The 23964-nt window shown below is 45.2% G+C and overlaps 1 protein-coding gene across 2 annotated transcripts in view; it reads right to left on the bottom strand.

Annotated features, from left to right (window-relative positions):
• The window catches only part of SMYD3 (SET and MYND domain containing 3), a 778929-nt gene that overhangs the window by 72163 nt on the left and 682802 nt on the right, over positions 1-23964 (bottom strand). For both annotated transcript variants that reach the window (XM_059144970.1, XM_059144971.1), the window contains exon 11: positions 10120-10228. In XM_059144970.1, the coding sequence (XP_059000953.1) occupies positions 10120-10228 (109 nt within the window). The remainder of the gene's footprint in view (positions 1-10119; positions 10229-23964) is intronic.

Below are 23964 nucleotides of genomic sequence, written 5' to 3' on the forward strand. Positions count from 1 at the left end.
TTTTTTTGAGAGCTACCATAAATTTTTTCTTTTTTGGAGAAGCATCTTTTCATCTGTTTTTTTGGCCATCTATCTTCTTTGAAGAAATGTCTCATTGAGTCCTTGCCCACTTTTAAAATATTTACTTATTTATCTATTTATTTAGAGTGATCATGGGGAGGGGCAGGGGGAGAGGGAGAGAGAATCCCAAGCAGATCCCACACCGAGTACGGAGCCCGACATTGGGCTCAATCTCATGACCCTGAGATCACAACCTGAGCCGAAGTCAAGAGTCACTCAGGTGACTGAGCCACCCAGGCGCCCCCTTTGCCCACTTTTTAATTGGGCTGTTTTTTTGGATATCAATCCCTTATTAGATACATGATTTGGACAAATGTCTTATTCTGTGGGTTGCTGTTGATTGTGCCCTTTCATGCATAAAACTTTTAAATTCCGAAGCCCTCCAGTTTGTTCATTTTGTCTTTGGTTGCCTGTGCCTTGGGTGTCATATACAAGAAATTGCTAAATCCAATTTCATGAAATTTTTCCTCTATGTGTTCCTCTAAGAGTCTTATAGTTTCCGTTTTTATATTTAGGTATTTGCTCCATTTTGAATTACCTTTTTTTTAAAAAAAAGATTTTATTTATTTATCAGAGAGAGAGAGGGGGAGAGAGCGAGCACAGGCAGACAGAATGGCAGGCAGAGGCAGAGGGAGAAGCAGGCTCCCCGCCGAGCAAGTAGCCCGATGTGGGACTCGATCCCAGGTCGCTGGGATCATGACCTGAACCGAAGGCAGCTGCCCAACCAACTGAGCCACCCAGGCGTCCCTTGAATTACTTTTTAAAAACAGTATTAGCAGGGACCCAACTTCATTCTTCTGCACATGGATATCCAGTTTTCCCAACATCATTTGATGAAGAGACGGTCCTTTTCCCATTAAGTGGTCTTGGTACTCTGGTCAAAAATCACTTGAACATACATGTGACAATTTGCTTCTGGGCTACCTATCCTTTTCCATTGGTCTATATGGCCATCATTTTGCTGGTATCACATTCTTCTGATTACTGTAAGCTTTGTAGTAAATTTTGAAATCAGGAGGTGTGAACCTTCCACTTTTTTCTTCTTTTTCAAGACTGTTTTGTCTCTTGGCGGTCTCTGAAGTTTCACATGAATTTTAGAATAGAGTTTTCTATTCCTAGGGAAAAAAATCATTGGGATTTTGATAGAGGTTGCACTCATTCTATGAATGGCCTTGAGTAATACTGGCATCTAACAATGTTCAGTCCTCCAATCAAAAACAAAGAATGTTACTTACTTAGGTCTTCAATTTTTTCAGCAATGTTTTATAGTTTTCAGTATATAATCCTGTCACCTCCATTGTTAATTCTCAAGTATTTTATTCTATTAAATGCTATTATAAATGGAAATGTTTCCTTAATTTCCTTTCTGGATTGTCATATAAGAACACAACCGACTTTTGCATGTTGATTTTATATCCTGCTACTTTGTTGAATTTGTTAGTTTTAATGGGTTATTTTTGTGGAATGTTTAGAGGTTTCTCCATATAGTATCATGTTCTCTGTGAACAGAGATAATTTTGTTTCTTTCTTTCCAATTCGAATGCTTCCACCATTATCTCTTCATGTACTCTTTCCTCTTGCCTTCTTTTTTCTTCCTTCTGGGGCTCCCAATGTTGCATCTTTGTTACTGGTCCCATGGGTCCCTGGAATTCTGTTCCATTTTACCTTTTATTCAGTCGTTTCCTCTGTTTTACAAGATTGAGGACCTACTTCTATTGTTCTATCTTCACGTTCACTAACTCATTCCTCGGACCTCTCCATTCTGTTGTAAAGCACCAGTCTGTTTACTTTGGTAACTGTATTTACCAATTCTTAAATTTCTATTTGTATCTTCTTTATATTTTCTTTTTTTCAAAGATTTTTAAAAAAATTATTTGAGAGAGAGCGCGAGAGAGGTGAGAGAGAGAGAAGAGGGAGAAGCAGACTTGCTGCTGAGCAGAGAGCCTGACTCAGGACTCGACCCCAGGACCGGGATCATGACCCGAGCTCCTACATCCTCTTTATATTTTCTATCTTATTACGGAGACTTTCTTATTTTTTTCATTTGTTTGGAGGGTGTTCATAATTGCTCACTGAAGCATTTTTGTAATGGCTGCTTTAAAACCTCTGTCAGGATCTGTGGATTCTCTCCGCCCCCAACACCCCCCCCCCCGCCCCCCGCGCTGCCCATTAAGATTGAGATCTTCCTGGTTCTTGGTAAGACAAGTGATTTGCAGTTGAAATCTGGACATTCTGTATATTTGGTTGAGATTCTGAATTTTACTTAAACCTCCTGTTTTAGCTGGCTTTCTCTGACAGTACCCCAGTAGGAGAAGGAAGAGGCAATAATCGGGAGAAAATACCTTTTATGCCAGGTGGAGATAAAAGTCCAGATCCCCCACTTGGCTTCTTACTCGTACTGGGCTTCCACTTTCCGGCAGGTAAATTTCTGTTTGTTTCCTTTAATAGGACATAATCACTATGCTTTCATTTTACTGACCGTTCTGTTACTTAACTTCTTTTTTGGTTCAGAAACATACTTGATACTAATATTCTCTATTTGGAGATTCGTAGGGGGCATTCATATGTATCAGAGTCTGGGGCATTCAAATAACTCTTACGAGACATGCCTGATGATTATGGTGCAACACGCCCTGCTGTATTCTGTCCTTCCTCTCTCCACCCCACCTGCTCCCAGGCTACGGTGTGATATTACACATTTAGAAGAAAGCTGTTTAATCCAGAGGCCAGGGGGACTTCCAGAGTCCAAGGAGGGGCTTTAGGGAGTCCCTGAATCCCCCATCCCTACCCAGTGTTGGGTGTATGTACATTTTTCTCCAGTGAGTCAGTGGCTCTTATCCGATTCAAAAATAAGCATGTGATCAAAGAGGTTAAGAATCATTGTAGCAGATGAAGGAATGGGAATCACAGAACCGTATGTTTTAAATCAGCCATTTGGGGGGCCTTAAATTTAGGGGGTAAGCTGGAGTAGAAAGAGACCCATATGGTTGTGCTTTGAGCTTTCCCTGGATGTGTCTGAGTAGCTAACAGCTCTGTGAGAATGAGAGAAACGTCCAGGGCTTGTGGCCTGCGCCCCCTGCTCAGGCCCAACAAAAGCTAAAAAAGATCCTCAAAATGTAAAATGCGTCATCAAAATGAAATGAAAAGGGAAAGGAACATGACAGTGTAATGTAAACAATTTACATCTAAATAAAAAATGATTACCGAAGGGGAAGAAGTCTGGTGTTTTCCAAGCTGCTTCAGCTTGGCCAGCTTAGCCCAGGGTGAGGGAGTCAGCAGCCAGAGCTCCCAGGAAACAAACAGGTTCACTGATGAGACAGCCCAGACCAAGAGGGTTGCCCACGAGCTCCAAGAAGTCAAGTTAGTGGCTAACAAAATTCTTCCAAAAATGAATGGAAAGGAATGAAAACAGATTAGAGAAAGGAGGAGAGAAACACTGCACAGGGACCCCAGGACTGGCCTGTGGCAGCAGTCAGAAGCATTTCAGCAGAGCCCAGTGGAGATGAAAGGCTAAACCAAGCCAGCGGTGGGCTAAGTGGATCCCTTCCCCGGAGGAGGCTGGCCTAATGGGATCTGCAACCAATTTCTGCTTCTGAAGCCTTTCTCACTCCTGCTCCAAAATCAGCCTTTGAAACCCTTTTCAAGTTCTTTCATCCTATTATTTTCAGAGTCTCTAGTAAAGAATATCTAAGAAAACATCAGTATCAAAAGGCGGAGAACAGATCTTCCCTTTTCCCTCTCGGAATACCTGAGCCCTAAGAAAACTCAGGAAGAGAGGCTTTCTGCAGGATGAAACCAGCCTGCTCTTAGGCTCCCAGGTCCTGTGGGCTTGCAAAGCAGTGGTCATGCCCTGCCTGGCCCTGTATGTGATGATGGCCATGTCCCGCCTGGCCCTCTGTTTGACATCATAATTTGTAACAAGACAGATGTATCTTTGGTCTTCATCCTAGTTTCTGACACAGAGCTTCTAGAACCCTTGGAAGTTCCTAAGTGCAGCAAGCAATAAAAGTGTCTCTTGTTATGTTAATAACTCGGAAAGCACCTGGCGGAATGGGTTTGGTTACTAGGAAAACCAACCACGTGATTGACCTCTGAGGAACAAAGAGGAGTTAGAGGCCAAATCAATCCCCAACAGCAAATGACTTAATCAATCATACCTGGGTACTAATGGAGCCTCTATGAAAACCTTAAAGGTTTGGGGTTTAAAGAGCTTCCAGGTTGGTGAACACGTGGAGATCTGGTTAGACTGGTAAGCTCTGAGAGAGGGTGGAAGCTGCGTCCCCAGACAGTGCCATTATTCCTATTATTATTATTATTATTATCATTATTAGCCCTTAACTTGCGGCATCTGATGCTATCTCTGAGCGGAAGGTATCAAAACTGAACGGAATTACAACACACCTAGCTGGTGTCCCAGGACTGCTTGTTGGATGAGAAAACCCTCGCCACACACTGGAACGAGCGCGATCGAAGCCTCGCTCTGCTAGTCATGCTCAGCTAAGGTCTAGCCAGGATCTGTCCACCAGCCATAGACATATTACATTTACGTATTAGCCGAAAGGACAGGACCAGGGAAGAGCTTTTTAAAGATCTCCATTCATTAAAAACTCCATTCATTCAAGCACGTGCTTAGTAGATTTTGCTGTGTTTGGGGCACGTGTATCTGTTAGGTGGAGCCAGGAGAGAGAGAACATGCCATGTGAAACGCTGGGAAGCCGTTACAGAACATAATTGTTCAACAGGGGACACGCCGTATCACCCCAAACTACAAACCCAAGTGTGGAAGGGACCAGAGGGTGGAAAAACCATCAGAACAATGATTCCTAGAACAAGAGAAATCCTTTAGAGTCTCAGAATCCTTGGGCCTTGGCAAAACCCCCTCACACGCTACCTCATTTGCTTCTCCAAACCACTCTACTGGGTAGGGATTATCTTCATTGTAAAAGAAAGAAAATTCTATTCAGAGGGATTCAGAGTCATGGGACTCTCGCGCGACCCTTGTCACTCTAAACCTGAGGGCTCTCCCCACCGGGCAACATGGACGGGCATTTCGGTTGATAATCAAAACGTGGCAAGAGCCTCAGCGACTTCCAGAGCCAAACAGGACGCGTGGGGTCAGGCCACGCTTTAACCCCAGGCCTCGGGGCAACCTGGCAGATGCTGCTTGGAGAATCTTCCATTGGCAGTAGTCAGGGTCCATGCTGGGCCCTCCCTTTGGTACCAGGAGGAGGAGGTGCTAAAAGAGTTAACAAAGGAAGCTTCTGGAGGTGAGGTAACATCGCTAGAAGAACGTGAAGAAGGCAGCATGGAATGGGCCCGGGGGGAGGCAGAGGGGCAGAAAGAGGGCCGTGAGGCAGGCGAGGATGGCTTCAGCATCCACCCAGCCCACGCGATCCTGTAAATCCTCTTCCAGGTATCTGTCTGCCTTCCTGCCTTTGCAGCTGATGCTTCTTCCAAGAGTTGTGTGCACACAGAGGCGATAATGCCTCACGCAAGGAATGAGGTGACCTAACTCTCCACTCAGCTGACATCAGGGACTCAGCAGACCTGCAGGGATTTCTGCACGCTCAGTCTCACCAGCGAGTCCATCTGCCTAACCGGGCCAGTGTGCAGGGAGAGCACAGAGCCTGGGATTCCAGCTGCGCTTTAATGTCCTGTTTGCATGTCTGCCTCCCCCACTGCACTGGAAGGACAAAGAAAGAATTTAATCCACACATTAAATTGAATTAATTTGAATTAAATGGAATAAACTAGTCCTGGCTCTGCCTCACCCAAAGGATGACTTTGGACAGACTCTAGAATGTCTCCACGCTCCAGCTCCTTCATCTTTCAAAAGGGAACAAAACCATCTGCCCCAGTGACCTCATCTGTCGTGGGAACCAGAGAAGTAAGGAGCAGTAATTTTTTAAAAGGTTTATTTATTTATTTTAGAGAAAGCGGGGAAAAGGGCAGAGAGGGAGAGAGAATCTGGAGCAGACTCTGCCCCGACCTGACGCAGGCCGCGATCTCAGGACCCTGAGATCACGACCTGAGCCGACGAAACCGAGAGTCGGGACCCTTAATGGACTGAGCCCCCGGGCACCCCTACATATGAGCAGTATTAGTGTTTTCTAGTCCTACAGAAATAGAAAGGGTTAATTTGAGCTCTAATGAAACAAATTGCAGGTGACCCTGGGTTGGATACACGATGCACTTGAGACATTTCCCCCATATTACTTTTGTCAAAACGTTCTCACGGCTGCCCCTCCCAGGAAGTATCTTCTGCCTCACGGATTCAACTAGAGGCCAGCTACTAGCCAGGCCAGTAAAGGGACGTTTTCCCGGAGACTGCGAGAGATGGCGAGGCGTTCCTCCCCGTCTGGGAAGAGCCGTCGGACAAGGTAAGAACAGGACGAGCCGTGTGCTTTCAGGAATCTCAGTGTTCTTCCTGGTGACCACGGGCTTATGTCAACAAAAGATCAGGAAAGGGAACATGGCTATCATTAAAAAAAAAAAAAAAGGCAAAAAACCAGCACTAGGGAATTTCATTTTTAAGGGTCTTTGAGGCATTTGTGATTTTTCTCCTCCACACGTGGGTAGCTGCCCCTATCATGGGACCAGCCAGCCCCGGGCCTTCCCCGAGCAACCTGAGGGCCGGCTTGGATCTCTCCACTGCAGCGCTTCTGCAGACGAGGGCCCCGTGGCCCAGGGGGTCCTGTTCAAGTATCAGGGGCTCCGTGTGAAGCCTCACACATCGGGTCTCCCTGGGACCCGCCAACACCTGGACCCCGTGAGGACACCAGCTCTCCATCTGGAAGGTACGGTTTGAGTGGGAGGGAGCTCGGCAGGGGTAGGAAGGCGGGGGCAGCAGAGAGCCCAGGGGCGTGGAGGCTCACGAAGAGGGTGAAAATAAACATCTTTCTTGTATTCCAACACAGACCCAGTTCTCCCGGTTTCTCGGCGCTTAGCGCTCCCAGCGCAGGTACCGCTCTGACTCCTCCCCGCCTTCCTCCCACAGGGAACACCTCCTCCTGTCAGGTCTTTGTACAGCACTGAACTGGTCACCAAGATAACCGCAAAGACCCGGTCTCCCGGGCGTCAGGTGTCCCTACTATGGGATACCGCGTCTTACTGTGTTACTGTGCTTCCCAGATACCAAGCTTTAAAAAAAAAAAAAAAGAAGGCTCATGGCAACTCCGTGTCAAGCAGGTCTACGGGCACCATTTTTCTAACAGCATTGGTGCACGTTGTGTCTCTGTGTCACATTTTGGTGATTCTCGTGATGGTTCAACTATTTGGTCATTATTATATTTGTTACGGTGATCTGTGTTTTTTTTTTTAAAAAAGATTTTATTTATTTATTTATTTGACAGAGAGAGAGAGAGAGAGAGAGAGAGACAGTGAGAGAGGGAACACAAGCGGGGGACTGGGAGAGGGAGAAGCAGGCTTCCCGCTGAGCAAGGAGCCTGATGCGGGCTCGATTCCAGGACCCTGGGGTCCTGACCTGAGCGGAAGGCAGATGCTTAACCGACTGAGCCACCCAGGTGCCTCTATCTGTGATCTTTGATGTTACCACAGTAGTTGTTTTGGGGCACTATGGCCCAAGCCCATATAAGACACATATAATAAATATGTACATAATAGACATGGTGTGTGTTCTGACTGCTCCACCACTGGCCACTCACCACCACCCCTCCTCGGGCCTCCCTGTTCCCTGAGACATGATACTGAAGTCAGGCCAATTAATACCCTTCTAACAGCCGCTGTGTGTCCAGGTGAAAGGAAGATTAGATCGAAAGCCAGAAATTATTAAGGCGAGTGAGGAAGCTGTGTCTACACTGAGGCAGAGGGGATGGCGGCGGAGGCACCGAACAGTGAGGCAAGCTGTGAACGCAAAGGGAAAGCTCTTGAAGGTTACAAGTGTTATTCCTGTGAACACACAAGTGTTATTCCTGTGAACACACAAATGGTAAGAAAGTGAAACAGCCTGCTATGGAGGACGTTTCAGCGGTCTGGATGGAAGATCAAACAGCCACGACATTCCCTCAAGCCAAAGCCTAACCTAACTTACGGAGCTAGTTATCCATAAGATCCAGCCAAGATAATAAATGAAGATGGCTGCACTGAGCATTAGGCTTTCAATAGAGACAAAATGGCCTTATACTGGAAGAAGAGGTCATCTAGAACTTTCACAGCTACAGAATAGACGTCAATGCCTGGCTTGAAACCTTCAAGGGACAGGCTGACTCTCAGGCACTAAGGCAGCTGGTGACTTTAAGCTCTGACCTACTACTTAAGGGAAAAAATGATTCCTTTCAAAAGATTCCGGCCTCTTGATAATGGACCTGGGCACCCAAGAGCTCTGACGGAGCTGGGCAATGAGATTAGGCCTGTTTTCATGACCACTAACACAACATCCATCTAAGCCCATGGATCATGAAATAATTTGCACTTTCAAGTCTTAATACTGAAGAACTACATTTCATTTGGCTACAGCTGCCACAGAGCGTGATTCCTCTGATGGATCTGGGCAACGTAAATCAAAAGCCTTCTGGAAAGGATTCACCTTTCTGTTTCATCTACTCTAGATGCCATTATGAACACCCGTGATTCATGGGAAGTCGTCAAAATATCAACATTCACAGGGGGGTTTGGAGGCAGTTGACTGCAACCCTCAGGGAGGACTCTGAGGGGTTCAAGACTTCAGGGAAGGAAGTCACTGCAGAAGGGGAGGAAAGAGCAGGAGAACGAGCATCAGGAGCGGAGCCCGAGGACGGGACGGACGGGCTGCAACCTCACGATGGAACCGAACGGATGAAGTGGCTTCTCATGGAGGCGCAAGGAAAGTGGTTTCGTAGATGGAATGTACTTCTGCTGGAGATGCTGTGAAGATCGTTGAAACGACAACCAAGGTTCGGAATATCCCATAAACTAAGTTGATAAGACAGCAGCAGGGTTTGAGAGGACTGACTCCAGCTCTGGGAGAATTTCTCCCACGGGTCCCATGCTACCAAGCAGCATCGCATGCTCCAGAGAAATCCCTCACGTAAGGAAGCGTCCATCGATGAGCCAAACTTCGTTGTGGTCTGATTTTAAGAAATTGCCACGGCCACCCCAACCTTCAGCGCCCACTACCCTGACCAGTCAGCAGCCACCAGCAACAAAAATATTATGACTCCCCGAAAGCTCAGACAACAGTTAGCATTCTTAAGCAATAAAGTATTTTTAAATTACGTATATATTTTTCTTTCAACATAATTCTGTGACACACTTCATAGACGAGACATATCATATAAACATAATTTCCATAGACGCTGGGAAGCCGAAAACTTCACTAGCCTCTCTTAACTGTGACACTAGCTTCATGGCAGCGGTTTGGAACCGAGCCTGCAGCCCCTGTGAGCCGGGCCTGTTGTGTGTGACCAGTGCTCTGTGGGCAGCGTCGGCACACTGGCAGGAGTACAGGGTGAAAACCTGCCAGGCCCCGGGGGTGGGTGGAAGAGCGTTTATGGTAGAGAAAATGTCTTGGTAAAGACCCAAGTGTGATCAAGTTCAAGGTGTCCTGGGCAGCAGGGCACGGCTCAGTGTATGCTGGCCATGGGGAGAGGGAGGGGAGGCTAGAAGGGGGTATGGGCTGCAAAGGTGGGCTCTGGGCGGGGGTGGTCAGGAGGCTGGCCTGAGACTCAGGTGGAGATTAGGGACTATGGTCTGTGGGGGTGGGTGGGGGCGGCATGGGGAAGGGTGACCTGCTCCCCTGGAGTAGGGCACAGGTGTAGTGATGTCCCGAAGGTCAGTTCGTGCCCGTTATTAAGACCTGACTGTTACATTGTCATGAATTTTAGGAGCTGGTCGATTTTCCATGGGTAGTTTGAGATCAGCCACGGTGCACGCATTTAGACCGCAGAAATCCACAAACATCCCAAATCAGATTTTCTCAGAGCTGGTCGTTATGTTGAACAATGATGGGCATGTGTTTGTGTGTACATGTACATAGAGTCACTACAAGTCACAGGGACGCAGCCTAGTGACCGGTGGACCCAGTACACCCCGCAGAAGGACACACGGTCCTGACACACTCACCAGTCTGAGGTTCTTCATCGCCTGGGGGAACATGCCTTGGTGCAACTGTAGTTTGCCGACTTTCATTACCTGCACCCCTCGGACGGGATGGCTTCCAGGGAAGAAAATCCTGGAAGAAACCGAAGGGTAAACCATGTCAGCAGCTCTCATCTTTGTGGCCAGTGTCCAGTCAGGAGACCATGAAAGGGTCGGGGGCAGACCCTGGCTGGGGGTGTTCGGGAGCTACTGAGAGGGTCAGCTGGGTAGTCAGGACGGGACGGTGTCCTTTGTGTCAGGAAGGAAATCACGGGCCTGGAAAGTCTCCCTAATCAACACGAGAGAAGGGAGACAAGGGTGGATCTCTGCGTTTCTCTCGGGGAGCGGGTGGGGACACGTGGAGAGATCAGGTGCTGAGCTTATCCTCCAGCCTTGCCTATGAGGTTCCAGCACCTAGAACAGCTCTGGAACAGAAGATGGCCACTCAGTACATATTCAGTCGACAAATTAAGTGTTCACGACGCCCCATGGAGATCCCACTGAGATGCCACCATGCCCTCCTTTTAACCACCAAGCCCTTGGAGTTCATCGTGGCCCATCTTTCGTACAGGTCCTGTGTATTTATTTATCATCTCACTACATTACGGAGCTTTTATTCTGGCCCCCTATCTGTGTTCTCCATGCTGTCCTGCATGCAGGTGGCGCTCAATAAAAGCTTGACCTCTTCCCCACATAACAGAATAGAAGAGAGTGTTATAAGTAGAGCAAGGAATGAAAACCTCAGGGCTATGCTCTAGACCTGATATAACCTCCGTGTGATTCAACAAGAATATATCCTATCAGATTCAATAAAATGTTCACTCAGCCCCCACAACATCTAGCTTAGTCTACCGAACTCCTCTGTATGTTCGGGATTGTTCCTGGGGCCAGGGGATGTCTAGCTATGAACTTTCCCCTCAAGGCCCAACCAGCCCACCAGACACAAGACAAACATCCATTCCACAGTTAGAAAATGGGACAGGAGAGGGCATCGTTTTGTGCCCAAACGAGGCCTGAGTGCATGGCCATGCTCAGCTCACCAAGTGAATTACACGGAGAGAATCATGCAGGAGTTCTGATGAGAGAGAGGCGACTGGCAGTTGGCTGGACCAGGATGGTTTCCTGGAGGAAGGAAACAGGATATAAACTGGCCTCCAAGGGTTGGGACCAGCCTGGCTGGGCGGGAACAGGGAAGCCCGTTCACACTGCTTGCATGAGCAAGGGCACATGCTCCAATGCTGTGTGTCCAGAGACGACAGGTTCTGCCCTAAGAGTCGTGACTCACATGGGGCTCGCCGTGTGCCGAGCTCTGCTCTGAGGGCTTCTCACTTGTGAACTCGTGGACACACAGTGAAGCTCCACTGTGTGACGGACAGGAGGGCGAGTCACCAGGAGACACATCTCCTCTGGTAAGTGGACACAGTCTCCTCGCCGCTGCCTCTCCCCGAACCTCAACTCTTCCCCACACGAAAGGTGACACAGAAACTCCTTTCGTTCGTGCTCTTCAGAAAGTGGGAAGCAGTCCTTGAGAGGAGGTATTTCAGTCGAGGGGAGGTCGGCCATGCTGCTTTGAAAGAGCTGTGAAGCGAGGGGAGGAAAGAGACAAAGGCGACACCTGGGTCCTGGATTTTTCTTCATCTCTCAAGTGGGCCAGGAGATCAGTCACTTCACCCCTCACCCCGGACAAGATGAACATCATTATCTACTTGTGTGGAAGAGATTCTAAGAGCCGCAGACAAAAGGCTTCAGCACAGAACACCATTATCAGGAGGTAATTGCCCCGGACGCTTTCCTCAAAAAGCACACCTGGATTTGGGATTTTATTTTATTGCTATGAATATGGAATAATTAAATTTAAAGGCCAAGAAGTAATTTTATACTAAAAATCATGCCACTAAATGGATGTCTGTCATGTCGGTTAGCAGAAGGAGAGAAAAACCCTTGGTTCTGTGCCGGGAGAGAAAGTGGCGCGTAATTACGCCCTCACAGGTACCTGCTCTGGCTGCCTAAAGATATTAAAGAAAAAAACAAAGTGAAGTTCAGTCGGGAGCGGATGAGGGGACGCCTCTGCCAGTGGGGGCTTCCACATAAATATTTATGGAGCAGGGTCGCGGCTCCGGCGAGCGCTGACCGTGTGCCCGAATTGTTTCTGGAAGCCTCCCAGCTGCCATCTGGAATAACAATCACGATTACTTGCTGGAGTTGCCCCCAGAGCAACCCCGGGGAAGCTCCCTCCTGCTGGGAGAAGGTCCCCAGCGAGGACACATGGGTGACCGTGATGAGGACAGAGGAGGGCCTGCCAGCTGTCTTCAATCATGGCTCCGCCAAAAAGGAAGGCCAGTGAAGAGTCTGACCCAGAAATGGCTCAGACCATTGGGTCTTAGTCAATGGGTCTTAGTCAAAGACTAAGGGGGTGCCTAGGAGTGCAGGGACCAAGGCCGGAATCTGAGTAGGATGGAGCAGGGGGGCCTACGAGAGGCCGTGTTCTGAGCCCAGGGTAGTAAGGAATGAGAAGTCCCAGGAGAATCCCTGCCCTGGATGGGACCCAGTCTAGCTGCAGAAGTGAGGCAGATAAAATTATGACACGGAGAGGAGTGCGAGGGCTGCTGTGGCACAGACATGGGGCTCCAGAAGCAGGAGAGCCCTTGGTGACCAGGGGAGCCTTTCTGGAGCCACACAGCCTGAGGTGGTCCTGACCGGAAGGGGCCATGGGTTCCCAGGACAGGCACGTGGGGCATGGGAGGACACGGGCAACTCAAGTGACGGTCAGGAGACAGAACACAAGGTGGGACAGGACACCACCCTCAGGCCAGGCCACACAGAGACAGAAATGCAAAGCCGAAGTTTGGACTTCTGCTCGTCTGCAGCTGGGCACCCCTGAATGGGGCTGTGATTATTTTCATCAGAATGGGAGACAAAGAAAATCTGAGAAGAGGCACTACAGGCAGGACAGTGTGAACAGGACAGAAGAGAAATATCTGATAGAGCTGATGAGGCAGGGTCTAGAGGCTTGTCGGGCTCCGGCAGAGCTGGAGCTGACTGCAGGACCCAGGAACAGAAATGCCAGCTACAGAAATGCAAGCATAGAACACAGGAACAAAATCATTCCACGGGCCTACTTGTTGGGTGTTATATATTCCCTTTCCGTGGGTACGATGCTAGCGATCACGCACTCCAGAATGCTGAGCCCAGGACAGAAAAACTGCCTTTATTTTCTGTGGCGAGTAAGTGCCTAGGAAGGAATGTGCTTAAATAAGCAGAGCAAAATAGCACACACGCTAGCTTTGACTAAGACCCATAAACACCTGCATTTTGCTGCCCTACTCTGCGAGGAGGCTACGAGTCTCGAAAGAGGAATGCCTCAAGCTCAAGGCTCTCGGGTAGTGGCAGGACCTGCCCTGTCGGCCCCGCTGAGGTTTCCCTACATGATGTAATTACCAATCACACTGCTTCACTACAGGGAGCAGCTTTGGCATTGAAAGCAGGGAAAAAAACATTGATTGTTCGGGATGATTTTTTTAGAACTGATGTCAAAGACATGACTGAAATTAAAAGAAGAGCTCAACTTGTCTCTATAAACTGTACTTCAGAGTAACCAAACAGATCAAAGAATGATGGAGAGTTTTATAATGGATGGATTATGTTGTTACCATCAGAACCCACCAACCACTGTTAGCATCCTTACAGTGTAAGATTCAGACCTCGGGTGCTCTCTGATATCATGCAACAGGAATCACTCTGTACTATCTAAACAAACAAAACTGAATTTAATCAAGCCCACGCAGTTAAATTTCATTTCATGGGAAAAACAAGTGATAGAGGATCAAATAGAAGCAACCAGCTGAATCTGAGATATGGGAAATTCTACAGGACTTTGATGCGCAAGTTCAACAGGTCAGTGCCATGAAAAGAGAAAGATGGCAGCAGAGGAGACCACTCTAGATTAAGAGAGACTCAAAAGATACAACAACCAGATGTCACATACAGCCCTTGTGCATCTGACCTCAAACAAAACAATCATTAAAAGACATCTCTGGGAAATCTAGGAAATCTGAACCTGAAAAGGCAGTGTCGGCATGTAAGGAAATGTCCGCATTTTTCCGAGATGCCAGCTAATGTATGAATGGATAAAATGATGTCATGTCTGAGATCTGATTTAAATTTCTTCAGCAGAATTTCTCCCTCCAGCAATGTTGGATTAGTTTATTTCACATCAAACCCCTTGGTAAAAACAAGAAAAGTCAGACAAAATTTACAAAATAATTGGAGATATTACAGGCCACTGAGGCAAAGGGATCTGGAAGAGTCAAAACTGCAGAAAGAACAGAAGCTCAAGACGGTGATTCGTACATTTGCTGCCACCTTCCCCTTTGCAGACTCGAAAGGCAGATGGGCTCAAGAGCTGAGCAGAGGTTTTGACCATCTCAGAAACGGACATACAGAAAAGAGCTCAGGGTGCAACAAGGATGGAAAGGAGCCCTGGTAAACATCCTTGGCTTTCATCTGTGGCCCCCAAAGGCTACAGTAGTAGTGGTAAACCAGAAAGAGACCAGCCCTCACAGACCCAATCCTTCACACCTTGAAGGGATTAAGGTGACGTGTTCCTACAAACTACCCAAAGCAAAAGTAAATTCTCTTTGAAGCAGAATGTCATCCTGAACCTAAAATTACCTTTCTAACGTCCTCCAACTGCAGGGCACTCGGTAAAATTATTTAACCGGGCATACAGAAAGCAAAGCACTGTCTGAAAACCAAAGGGAAAAAAAAACATGGACAATGAAATAGACCTATGGGTACTCAAAGTCAGGTCTTTAAATGTAAAAAGTATGTTTGAGAACTTAAATAATAGAAAAGAACTTTAGCAGAAAATCAGAAATAAAATAAAAAATAACCAGTGAAATGTCTGGAACTGAAAAATAGAAAACCAGAGTCAAGAACTCAATAGCTTGACATCAGATGCAACACAGCCAAAGAAAGAATTAGTAAACTGGAAGGCAGGTCAAAAGAATGTATCAGTTGCAAAACACAGAGAGGCAATGAAAAGGACCCGGGGATCTCATATATGTTAACCCAAATTTCAAATTAGATTTAGAAAGGGAATGGGGTCAAAGAAATATATGAAGCTATAATGGCTGAGAATTTCCAAAAGTAATAAAAGATAGCAATTAACAGATTCAGAAATGCTAAGAAGTACAAAATAGAATAAAATAATTCAACACAAAGTGGGGAGGGGGATAAAATAAGTGCTGCAAAATTTTAAATTACTGAATCTGGATGATGGATATAAGAAGGTTCATCATATTTTATTTTTGTGTATGCTTGAAATTTTTCATAGCAAGAAAAACAGGACACTGAGTTTTACTTTTTCACTTTGGGGAATTATGGACTCTGGCAGATAACTGCCTCATGTTTCACAAAATTTTGGATTTTTAATGATTTCTAAGCCTCATATAGAAATGACATGGAAACTCATGAGGGACTGGGCCAAGGAAGCCTGAAAGGCAGATGGAGTCATGTGATGTTCCTCGCAGCTTAAGTTAAACCAGCTGCTGTATGAAAGTTACTCATGCCTTTGTGGTAGGGTAGCTTCATTAGTAATATGATAGACTTTTGTTGTTAGTTTAAAAAAAAAAAAAGAAAAAAGAGGGGCACCTGGGTGGCTCAGTTGTTAAGCATCTGCCTTTGGCTCGGGTCATGATCACAGGGTCCTGGGATCCAGCCCTGCATTGGGCTCTCTGCTCAGTGGAGAGCCTGCTTCTCCCTCTCCCACTCTGCCTGCTTGTGCACCCTCTCTTGCTGTGTGTCTCTCTGTCTTAAATAAATAAAACCTTAAGAAAAAAACCCACAAAGATCTTAACTTTGGGAAATGAAACCAAAGAAAGAAAAGACATACCAGTATATACTGTACTAGAAATTGCTTTAAAACAAGAACTATTTCTTACCATGACCTTAATTAATCCCACAGAGAGTCTGGAGATGTGCTCTTCCGCAACAGGCACAACGAATCCTTACTCCTCCATCACCTCCACTGCCTGCCTTGCTGGCTACAGGAAGATCAGAGCCATGAATGCTCACCTGTTTCCAAGAAAGGATGATCCTGTATTCTTGCCTCAATTGAATCCTCACCTCCTGTTTTATCTGTGATATGTGTTGTCGGGCCCCCATCACTGGCAAGGGGATCTGCCCCACACCCCCAGCACCTACCCCTTGAGTATGAGAAAATAAAATGCATGTGCCTGTTATAATTCCACCACATATTACCATAGCATTTTATAACCTTACAATGAGATTTTGTCTCACTGCAATTAGATTATTCTTGGGTTTCATTTACCCCACAAAATGAGTAAGCAGAATCATCGCCTTATGCAAAGATTACATTTTGACTCCTCTTAATTTCCACTAAATAGAGGTCCTGCACCCAGAAGGCAGAAGTTTAACAATTTATAGTTGCTGGTACATTACCTATTGTTACGAAGAATCTCTAAATCAGAGAAGAACACAAGAGCTTTTTTATTTTAAATATTTATGTAATTCAGGCTCAGAAACAGAGGTTTTATAGTAGATAAATTCGAATGAAGGAATTGGGATATTTAGGCTGAAGTCCTGTTTCTACCAAGTAATTACCTGACTGACCCCCTCACATCACAAGAAACCTAAGACAAGAGATGGGAGAACATTTAGAAATATTCACAGCCAAATATAAACACAAGCTAGTATCATTAAGTCCCCAGGGCTAGTGAACGTATGGTAATTAGACGTGACACACTTACATCCACACTGAAATTAACAATAGGGAAAAATCACCTGATTTTATTGCAAAGTTTAAAAAAAGTGTCCCAATAGCATAAAAGAACTTCTTTCCAATGGCCAAAGGGCCCACTTGGATCAGCTGTGTGTTTTCCTGTTTTTTTGTTTTTTTTTTTTTTTTTTTTTTAATGCAAGCTGAATGGGTAGCAATGCAGAGCAGCCTGGCGGGACCGGGGTAGTTGAGAGGACACTGACGAGGGGCACGGGCTGCCTTGCTAAGGAAATGCTTCTGTTGCAGATGGGGTTGGATTTTGAACCTGGAAGTTTGTGTTTTCAACTTATCTTTAGAAAAGTGTAATTTGCACATTATGTTCAGTTATTTCTGTGTAATGATGGGCTCGTGCACCATGTTCTCTCCCACTTGCCAGACCTGCTCACGAGCAGCCTGGGACCTGAGCAGTTTGGCCAGCGCCAGCGAGATGTCAATGGTGCTGCTCAGAGCTGGCGCTGCCTGTAAGACGGTGCTAAGGACTGCTCAGAATCCTCCAGCCAGGCAGGTGGTACTTTGTTGTATGCAAATAGTTTCCTATAATGCTAACCATGGGGACTGGGCTGTCCTGTATCTGGCTTTTGCCCATATTGTGCCTTGTAGTCCTCTTTTTCAGGGTGTGAAATATTTAACAATACTTTGAAGTATTTCAAAGAGGCTGGCCAGCATGACTGAACTACAAAAAGATATTTTAAAATGTAATAAAATGCTGGCAAGATAGTATAGAATTGTCAGGCCAAAATCTAAGTGAAGAGGGACCCCTGAGAAGTAAGCAGAATGGGGCAACTGTGGTATGCTCGTATGCTGGTCCCTCTGGCTTCCTCTTTTTTTGTTTTTTTTTTTTTTTTGTTTGATTGTTTGTTTTTCTAAGCTTGGGGGGCATAAGAGCAAGTCCAGTGTCTACCTAACATCACAGGGTCTAACAGAATCCTCCCTTCTTGCCAATTTCAGGAGACAGATTACAAAGAGTCATAGTAAAGCCAAAAGAAGCCAGAAGCCAGTAGAATAATATCTTCAGTGTGCCCAGCACAAAATATTCCTAGTCTAGTATTCTATATCCTCAAAAATATCTTTCATTAATCTGAGCATACAGCTAAAGGGTTCAGGGTTGCTTTTTGAGGTGAAGAAAATGTTCTAAAATTGAATGTGGCAATGGCTGCACATATCTTTGAATATAATGAATTGTATGATTTGATGGGTAAATTGTATGGTTCTATGAATTATATTTCTTTTTTAAAAGATTTTATTTATTTGACAAAGAGAGAGCATGAGCGGGGGGATGGGCAGAGGGAGAAGCAAACCCCCAGCTGAGTGGAGAGCCTGATACGGGGCTCGGTCCCAGGACCCTGAGATCATGACCGGAGCAGAAGGCAGACGCTTAACTCACTGAGCCACCTAGGTGCCCCTCTATGAATTATAGTTCAATAAACTATTAAAAAAAGAATGAGACATTAGTACCCCCCAAAACCAAAATACTGAGGTACATATCTAACGAAATATGTACAAGCTCTATATAAGGATAACTACAAATCTTTGATGAACGAAATCCAAGAAATAAATAAATGGAGAAGTATTCTATGTGTTGATAAGAAGACTCAATATTGTCAAGATGTCACTTTTTCCAAACGTGGTCTATGGATTCAATGCAATTCCAATCAAAGTCCCAGCAAGTTATTTTGCAGATATCAGTAAACTGATTCTAAGTTTACATGGAGGCAAAAAGACCCAGAATACCCAACATGACACTGTAGGAGAACAAAGTTGGAGGAATCAATACACCGAACTTCAAGACTTACTCTAAAGCTGCAGTAATCAAGAGGGTGCGGTATTGACAAAAGAACAAGCAGATCAAGGGCACAGAACAGGGAGCTCTGAGCTCTGAAAGTTCCACACATGCACAGCTGACTGATCTTTGATGAGGGAGCAAGGGTAACACAATGGAGCAAAGTCAGGTGTTTTCAACAAATGGTGCTGAAGCACCTGAACATCCAGCGCAAAAAAACAAAAACAAAAACAAAATAAAAATGAATGCAGACCCAGGTGTTATGCCCTTCATAAAAAATGAACTCAAAATAGATCATAGATCTAAATGTAAAACACAAACTGTGAAACCCAACAGAAAGCCTAGATTAGTCCTAGGTATGGTGATGTTTTAAAAAAAATTATTTTTAAGATTATTTATTTATTTATTTGACACAGAGAGCAAGAGCATGCATAAGCAGGGGGAGGGGCAGAGGGAGAAGCAAGCTTCCTGCTGAGCAATGTGGTGCTCAATCCCAGGACCCCAGGATCATGACCTGAGCTGAAGACAGACACTTAACTGACTGAGCCACTATGACATCCCAATGATGCCTTTTTAGATACAACCTGAAGACATGATCCATGAGAGAAATAACAGATAAGCTGGAAAACTGAAAGCTTGGGCTCTGTAAAAAGACACTGTCAAGATAAAGGAAATGTAAGCCATAGACTGAGAAAAAATATTTACAAAAGACACATCTGATGAAGGATTGTTATCCTAAATATACAAAGAACTCTTAAAACTCAGCAATAATAATGAAAAGCTAGGAAAATGGGCCAAAGACGAGACCAGACATCTCACCAAAGGAGAGATACAGATGGCAAATAGGCACATGAAAACAGGCTTCCGTTAGATGTCATGGGGAAATGCACATGAAAACAACGAGATACCAGTACACATCCCGTAGGACCCAAATCCAGAGCACACACACTACCAGATGTTGCTGAGGATGTGGAACAACGGGAACTCCCCTTCCGTGCTGCTGGGGATGCGAAATGGTGCCGCCACTTTGGAAGACAGTTTGGTGGTTTCTTATAAAACTAGACATACTAAATAAAGTAAACCATACGATCTAGGAATCATGCTCCTTGGTATTTACCCAAAGGGGTTGACATCTTATATCCACACAAACACACATATAAACTTAGAGCAGCTTTACTCATAACTGCCAAAACTTGGAAGTAACCAAGATGTCCTTCAGTACATGAATGGATAAACAAATTGTGGTCCATCCAGACAATGGAATATTATCCGGTACAGAAAACAAATGGTCTGTTAAGCCATGAGAAGACATGAACAGCTCTAGATGCGTATTACTAAGGGAAAGAAGCCAATCTACACTGGCTATATTTCAAAGGCATGACATTCCAGAAAATGTAAAACTATGGAGAAAAAAAAAGATCAGTGACTTCTGGGAGGTGCAAGGGAGGGATGAACAGGTGGTGTTCAAAGGATGTTTAGGGGAGTGAAAACATATGAAACCATAATGATGCACATGTCATTATACATTTGTCCACATTCAAAAGATGCATGACACTGAGAGCAACCCCTAATGTAAACTATGGACTCTGGTGATAATCACGCGTCAGTGTTGTAACGAATGTCCTGCTCTGGGGCAGGGGGGTGTGTGGAGAAAGCCAGAGGCTGTGCATGTGTCGGGGTAGGAAATATATGCGAACTCTCTGTACCTTCAATTCTGCTGTGCAGAAATTAAAAATAAATAAATAAAGTCTTAATTAAAAAAAAGATGAAATAGAGACATTTTTGGAAAAAAGAAAAACTGAGAACTTGTCACTAGTAGATCTGAACAAAAGGGGTTTCTAAAGGGTGTACTTTTGGAAGAAGCCAAGTGAGCCAAGATGGAACATCGAAGGTACAAGCAGGAATAAAGAACAAAGAGAACGCTGAATATCGGCAAACCTACGAATACTGACAAATGAAACAGCGGTTTTGTGGGAGTTAAAAATATGGTAAAAATAAAAATATACAATGATCACAGCAGACCTGTCAACAGTAAAGAAAACAGGATTCACGTACCCTCAAGTGCTTCTCTACCCAGGAAGACCATGGAGCAGTTACACGCATATTTCCTTTATAATTCTTTAAACAGCTCATGCGTGATTATATACCCTTTGGAATGTATGATATATTTAACAATAAAAAGTCTTAAAACCTGATTAATGCTGTTTTAACTTCTAGGTACAAAGCCAGTGTGTAAGGAACAATTAAGTTAACAGGTAATCTAGAAATTGAATGATCTCCAAAGACTGAACATTGAATAAAGAAGGGAACACTGTGGTTTAAAAAATAGACATATCCTACCCTTGTTTGGAGGGAAAAATGATACTCACAAAAAATTAAAAACTCATAAAAAAGCTGCATAATCTAGTTTTAAATAGATGAAATACAGTTTGCCATCAATAATCTTACCAAGTTGTGTGTCTGTATCTAACAATACTACGAGTGCTGTTGTTGACATGTGTTCCAGAAGCATGACTGGCACTTTTACTGAAATCAGCTGATACAGATGCCAGCTACTCAAGAGCCCATACGTCTTGAAGAAGTTTTAAGTTCCCAGAGCACAGGTGTTGGGAGGTGCTGGAATGTGGTGCTGGGAAGCAGAACTATTCCTTCTTCTTTGGTGATTAAAAAAACAAATTCTATTGGGGCATAAAAGTTGGCACTGCTGAGATACAGCATCGTGAGAAAGTGAGTCTGTAACAAGGGGTTGGGAAAATGGGGTGCCAAGGCCAGATCCCACCTGCGGCGTGTTTTCACAAATAGTATGACTGGTGGACAGCCACACCTATTCCTTTGTGGACGGCAGATGGCTGCCTTCCCGACACACCAGCAGGACCCAGGAGTTGACTGCATGGCTTGCAAAGCCTGACATACTGACTACCTGACTTTGTACAGAAAAAGCTGGCAGACACCTGCTCTATAGTAAAGTACTTTCTACAAGTTAGAGGCTGGAGATAAGACCTCATACAAAAAAAAAAAAAAAAAGCTCTATAATGGATAACTATGAATATGTACTGGAAATGTGACTGTCTAGTTGTTTTTGTCACAAGTAACAATAATAATGACTATGATAGATACAGTTAGAGCCCTTGCTACATATCAGGCCCTGATCTAAGGACTCTACCTGCTTTAGCTCAATCTCTCTCTCGCTCTTATTTTTTTTTTAAGATCTTCTTTATTCATTTGTCAGAGAGAGAGCACGTGCAAGCAGGAGCAGAGGCAGAGGGAGAAGCAGGCTCCCACTGAGCAAGGAGCCTGAAATGAGACTCGATCCCAGGACTCTGGGATCATGCCCCAAGCTGAAGGCAGATGCTTAACGGGCTGTAGTTCAATTTATCTGAAGACAACCCCATGCATAAAAACTTCAGTAAAGATGATATGAAGTGATCAGAGTCTTCTCTACAAAAATGAGTATAAAACTGGAGAGAATTGCCAAAAGCAACCATCTCAGGGCATGAGAAATTGACCAAAGGTGGACAACAAATTGGGAAGTTGTTCATTCTTAAAACAAAACAGAGCTTAGGGTAAGCAAAGGAAGAGGCTATGGCCTGCTTGCCTGGGGCTCTCCCCATCCACTATCCACTCCCACCCCCCAGGGAGCCACAGAAGAACAGAAACAATTGCTCCATAGCATCTGAGTAACTAGGAACTTGCATGCCTGTAAGGGAGCCATAAGAAAGCCTGGCAAGAAGTAGAAGCCAAAGGAGACCACTACAGACTCTGAACGCATACACCGTCCCACACACAGCAGAGGGGGGCAACCTTTCAGGTGATAGATGTCTGAGCAGCATCCCTGTCCACAGCACTGGCTGACCACTACACTATGCAGTCACAGGGGAGACCTCTAGGGAGCTAGGGCTAAAGCAAAAAACCGAGCAAAGACATCATTAATAAGCTACACCCCACACCCCCCAGTTTATACCCGGGCCAGTTACAAAACCACCAGCAACAGCCTTCAGAGCAATAAAATAGAATGCGGACTTAATATGTGATTTTACATGTTCGATTTTCAATTAAAAAAATTATTAGGCTGCGGTAGGGGGCGGGATGGCCCTCAGATGAAGCTACGATCTAATCTGCACAGCCTGTGAATATGTCACCTCACTCAGCAAAGCAAACTCCGCAGATGAGATCAAGGTCAACACACTTGAGGGGGGAGAATGGCCTAGGTCGCTCAGGTGTGCATTTCAGGTGGGGGGAGGGGGTCTCCCACCTAAGTTCACAAATCCGGAAGAGCGGAGACCCATCCCCAGCTGAGTCAGCAAAAGAGATGTGGGGGTGAAAGCAAGGTCAGAGGATCAATTGTTACCCTATTAGCCTTGAAATTCAGAAAGGCAACCATGAACCAAGGAATGTGAGCAGCCTCCAGAGGCTGGATACCTTAAGGAGAGAGGTTTTCCCGTAAAGCCCCAGGGAAGGATCCCAGCCCCACTGACACCTTGATTCTAGCCCAGAGAGACCAGGGTCAGGCTTCTGACCTACAGAACTGTAAGATGATGTACTTGTGTCGTTTGAAGCCACTGAGTTTGTGATCATCTGTGACAGAAGCAAAAGAAAATTTGCAATATGTACATTAGAGACAGGAATCATACCCAACACAGTTGTCGAAAGAAACGGACTCTGCTGAGTGGAAGACGTCAAGCAGAGAGAGTTAATCATCATATGGTTTCACTTACTTGTGGAGCATAGGAGTAAAACGGAGGAGATTAGGAGAAGGAAAGGAAAAGTGAGTTGGGGGAAATCGGAGGAGGAGACGAAGCATGAGAGACTTTGGACTCTGAGGAACAAACTGAGGGTTTTGGAGGGGCAGGGGGTAGGGAGTTGGGTGAGCCTGGTGGTGGGTATTAAGGAGGGCACGGATTGCATGGAGCACTGGGTGTGGTGCATAAACAAGGAATCTTAGAACACTGAACAAAATAAATTTTTTTTTTTAAAAAAAGAAGAAATGGACTCTGGGTGGACTCAAATATTAGATTTAGTATGAAGAATCATTAAAGCAACTATGATAAATATTTCTAAGGAATTAAATTATATTCAAAGAATTAAAGGAAATTTTTTTTTAATTATCCTATAGTGTATTATTTGTTTCAGTGGTTCAGGACTGTGATTCATCAGGCTTTCCCAGTTCACAGTGCTCACCAGAGCCCACGCCCTCCCCAGTGCCCATCCCCTAGCCGCCCCATCTACCTCCACCTCCAGCAACCCTCAGTTT

This window comes from Mustela lutreola, chromosome 14 (genome assembly GCF_030435805.1).
Source record: "Mustela lutreola isolate mMusLut2 chromosome 14, mMusLut2.pri, whole genome shotgun sequence".
Lineage (NCBI taxonomy): Eukaryota > Metazoa > Chordata > Mammalia > Carnivora > Mustelidae > Mustela > Mustela lutreola.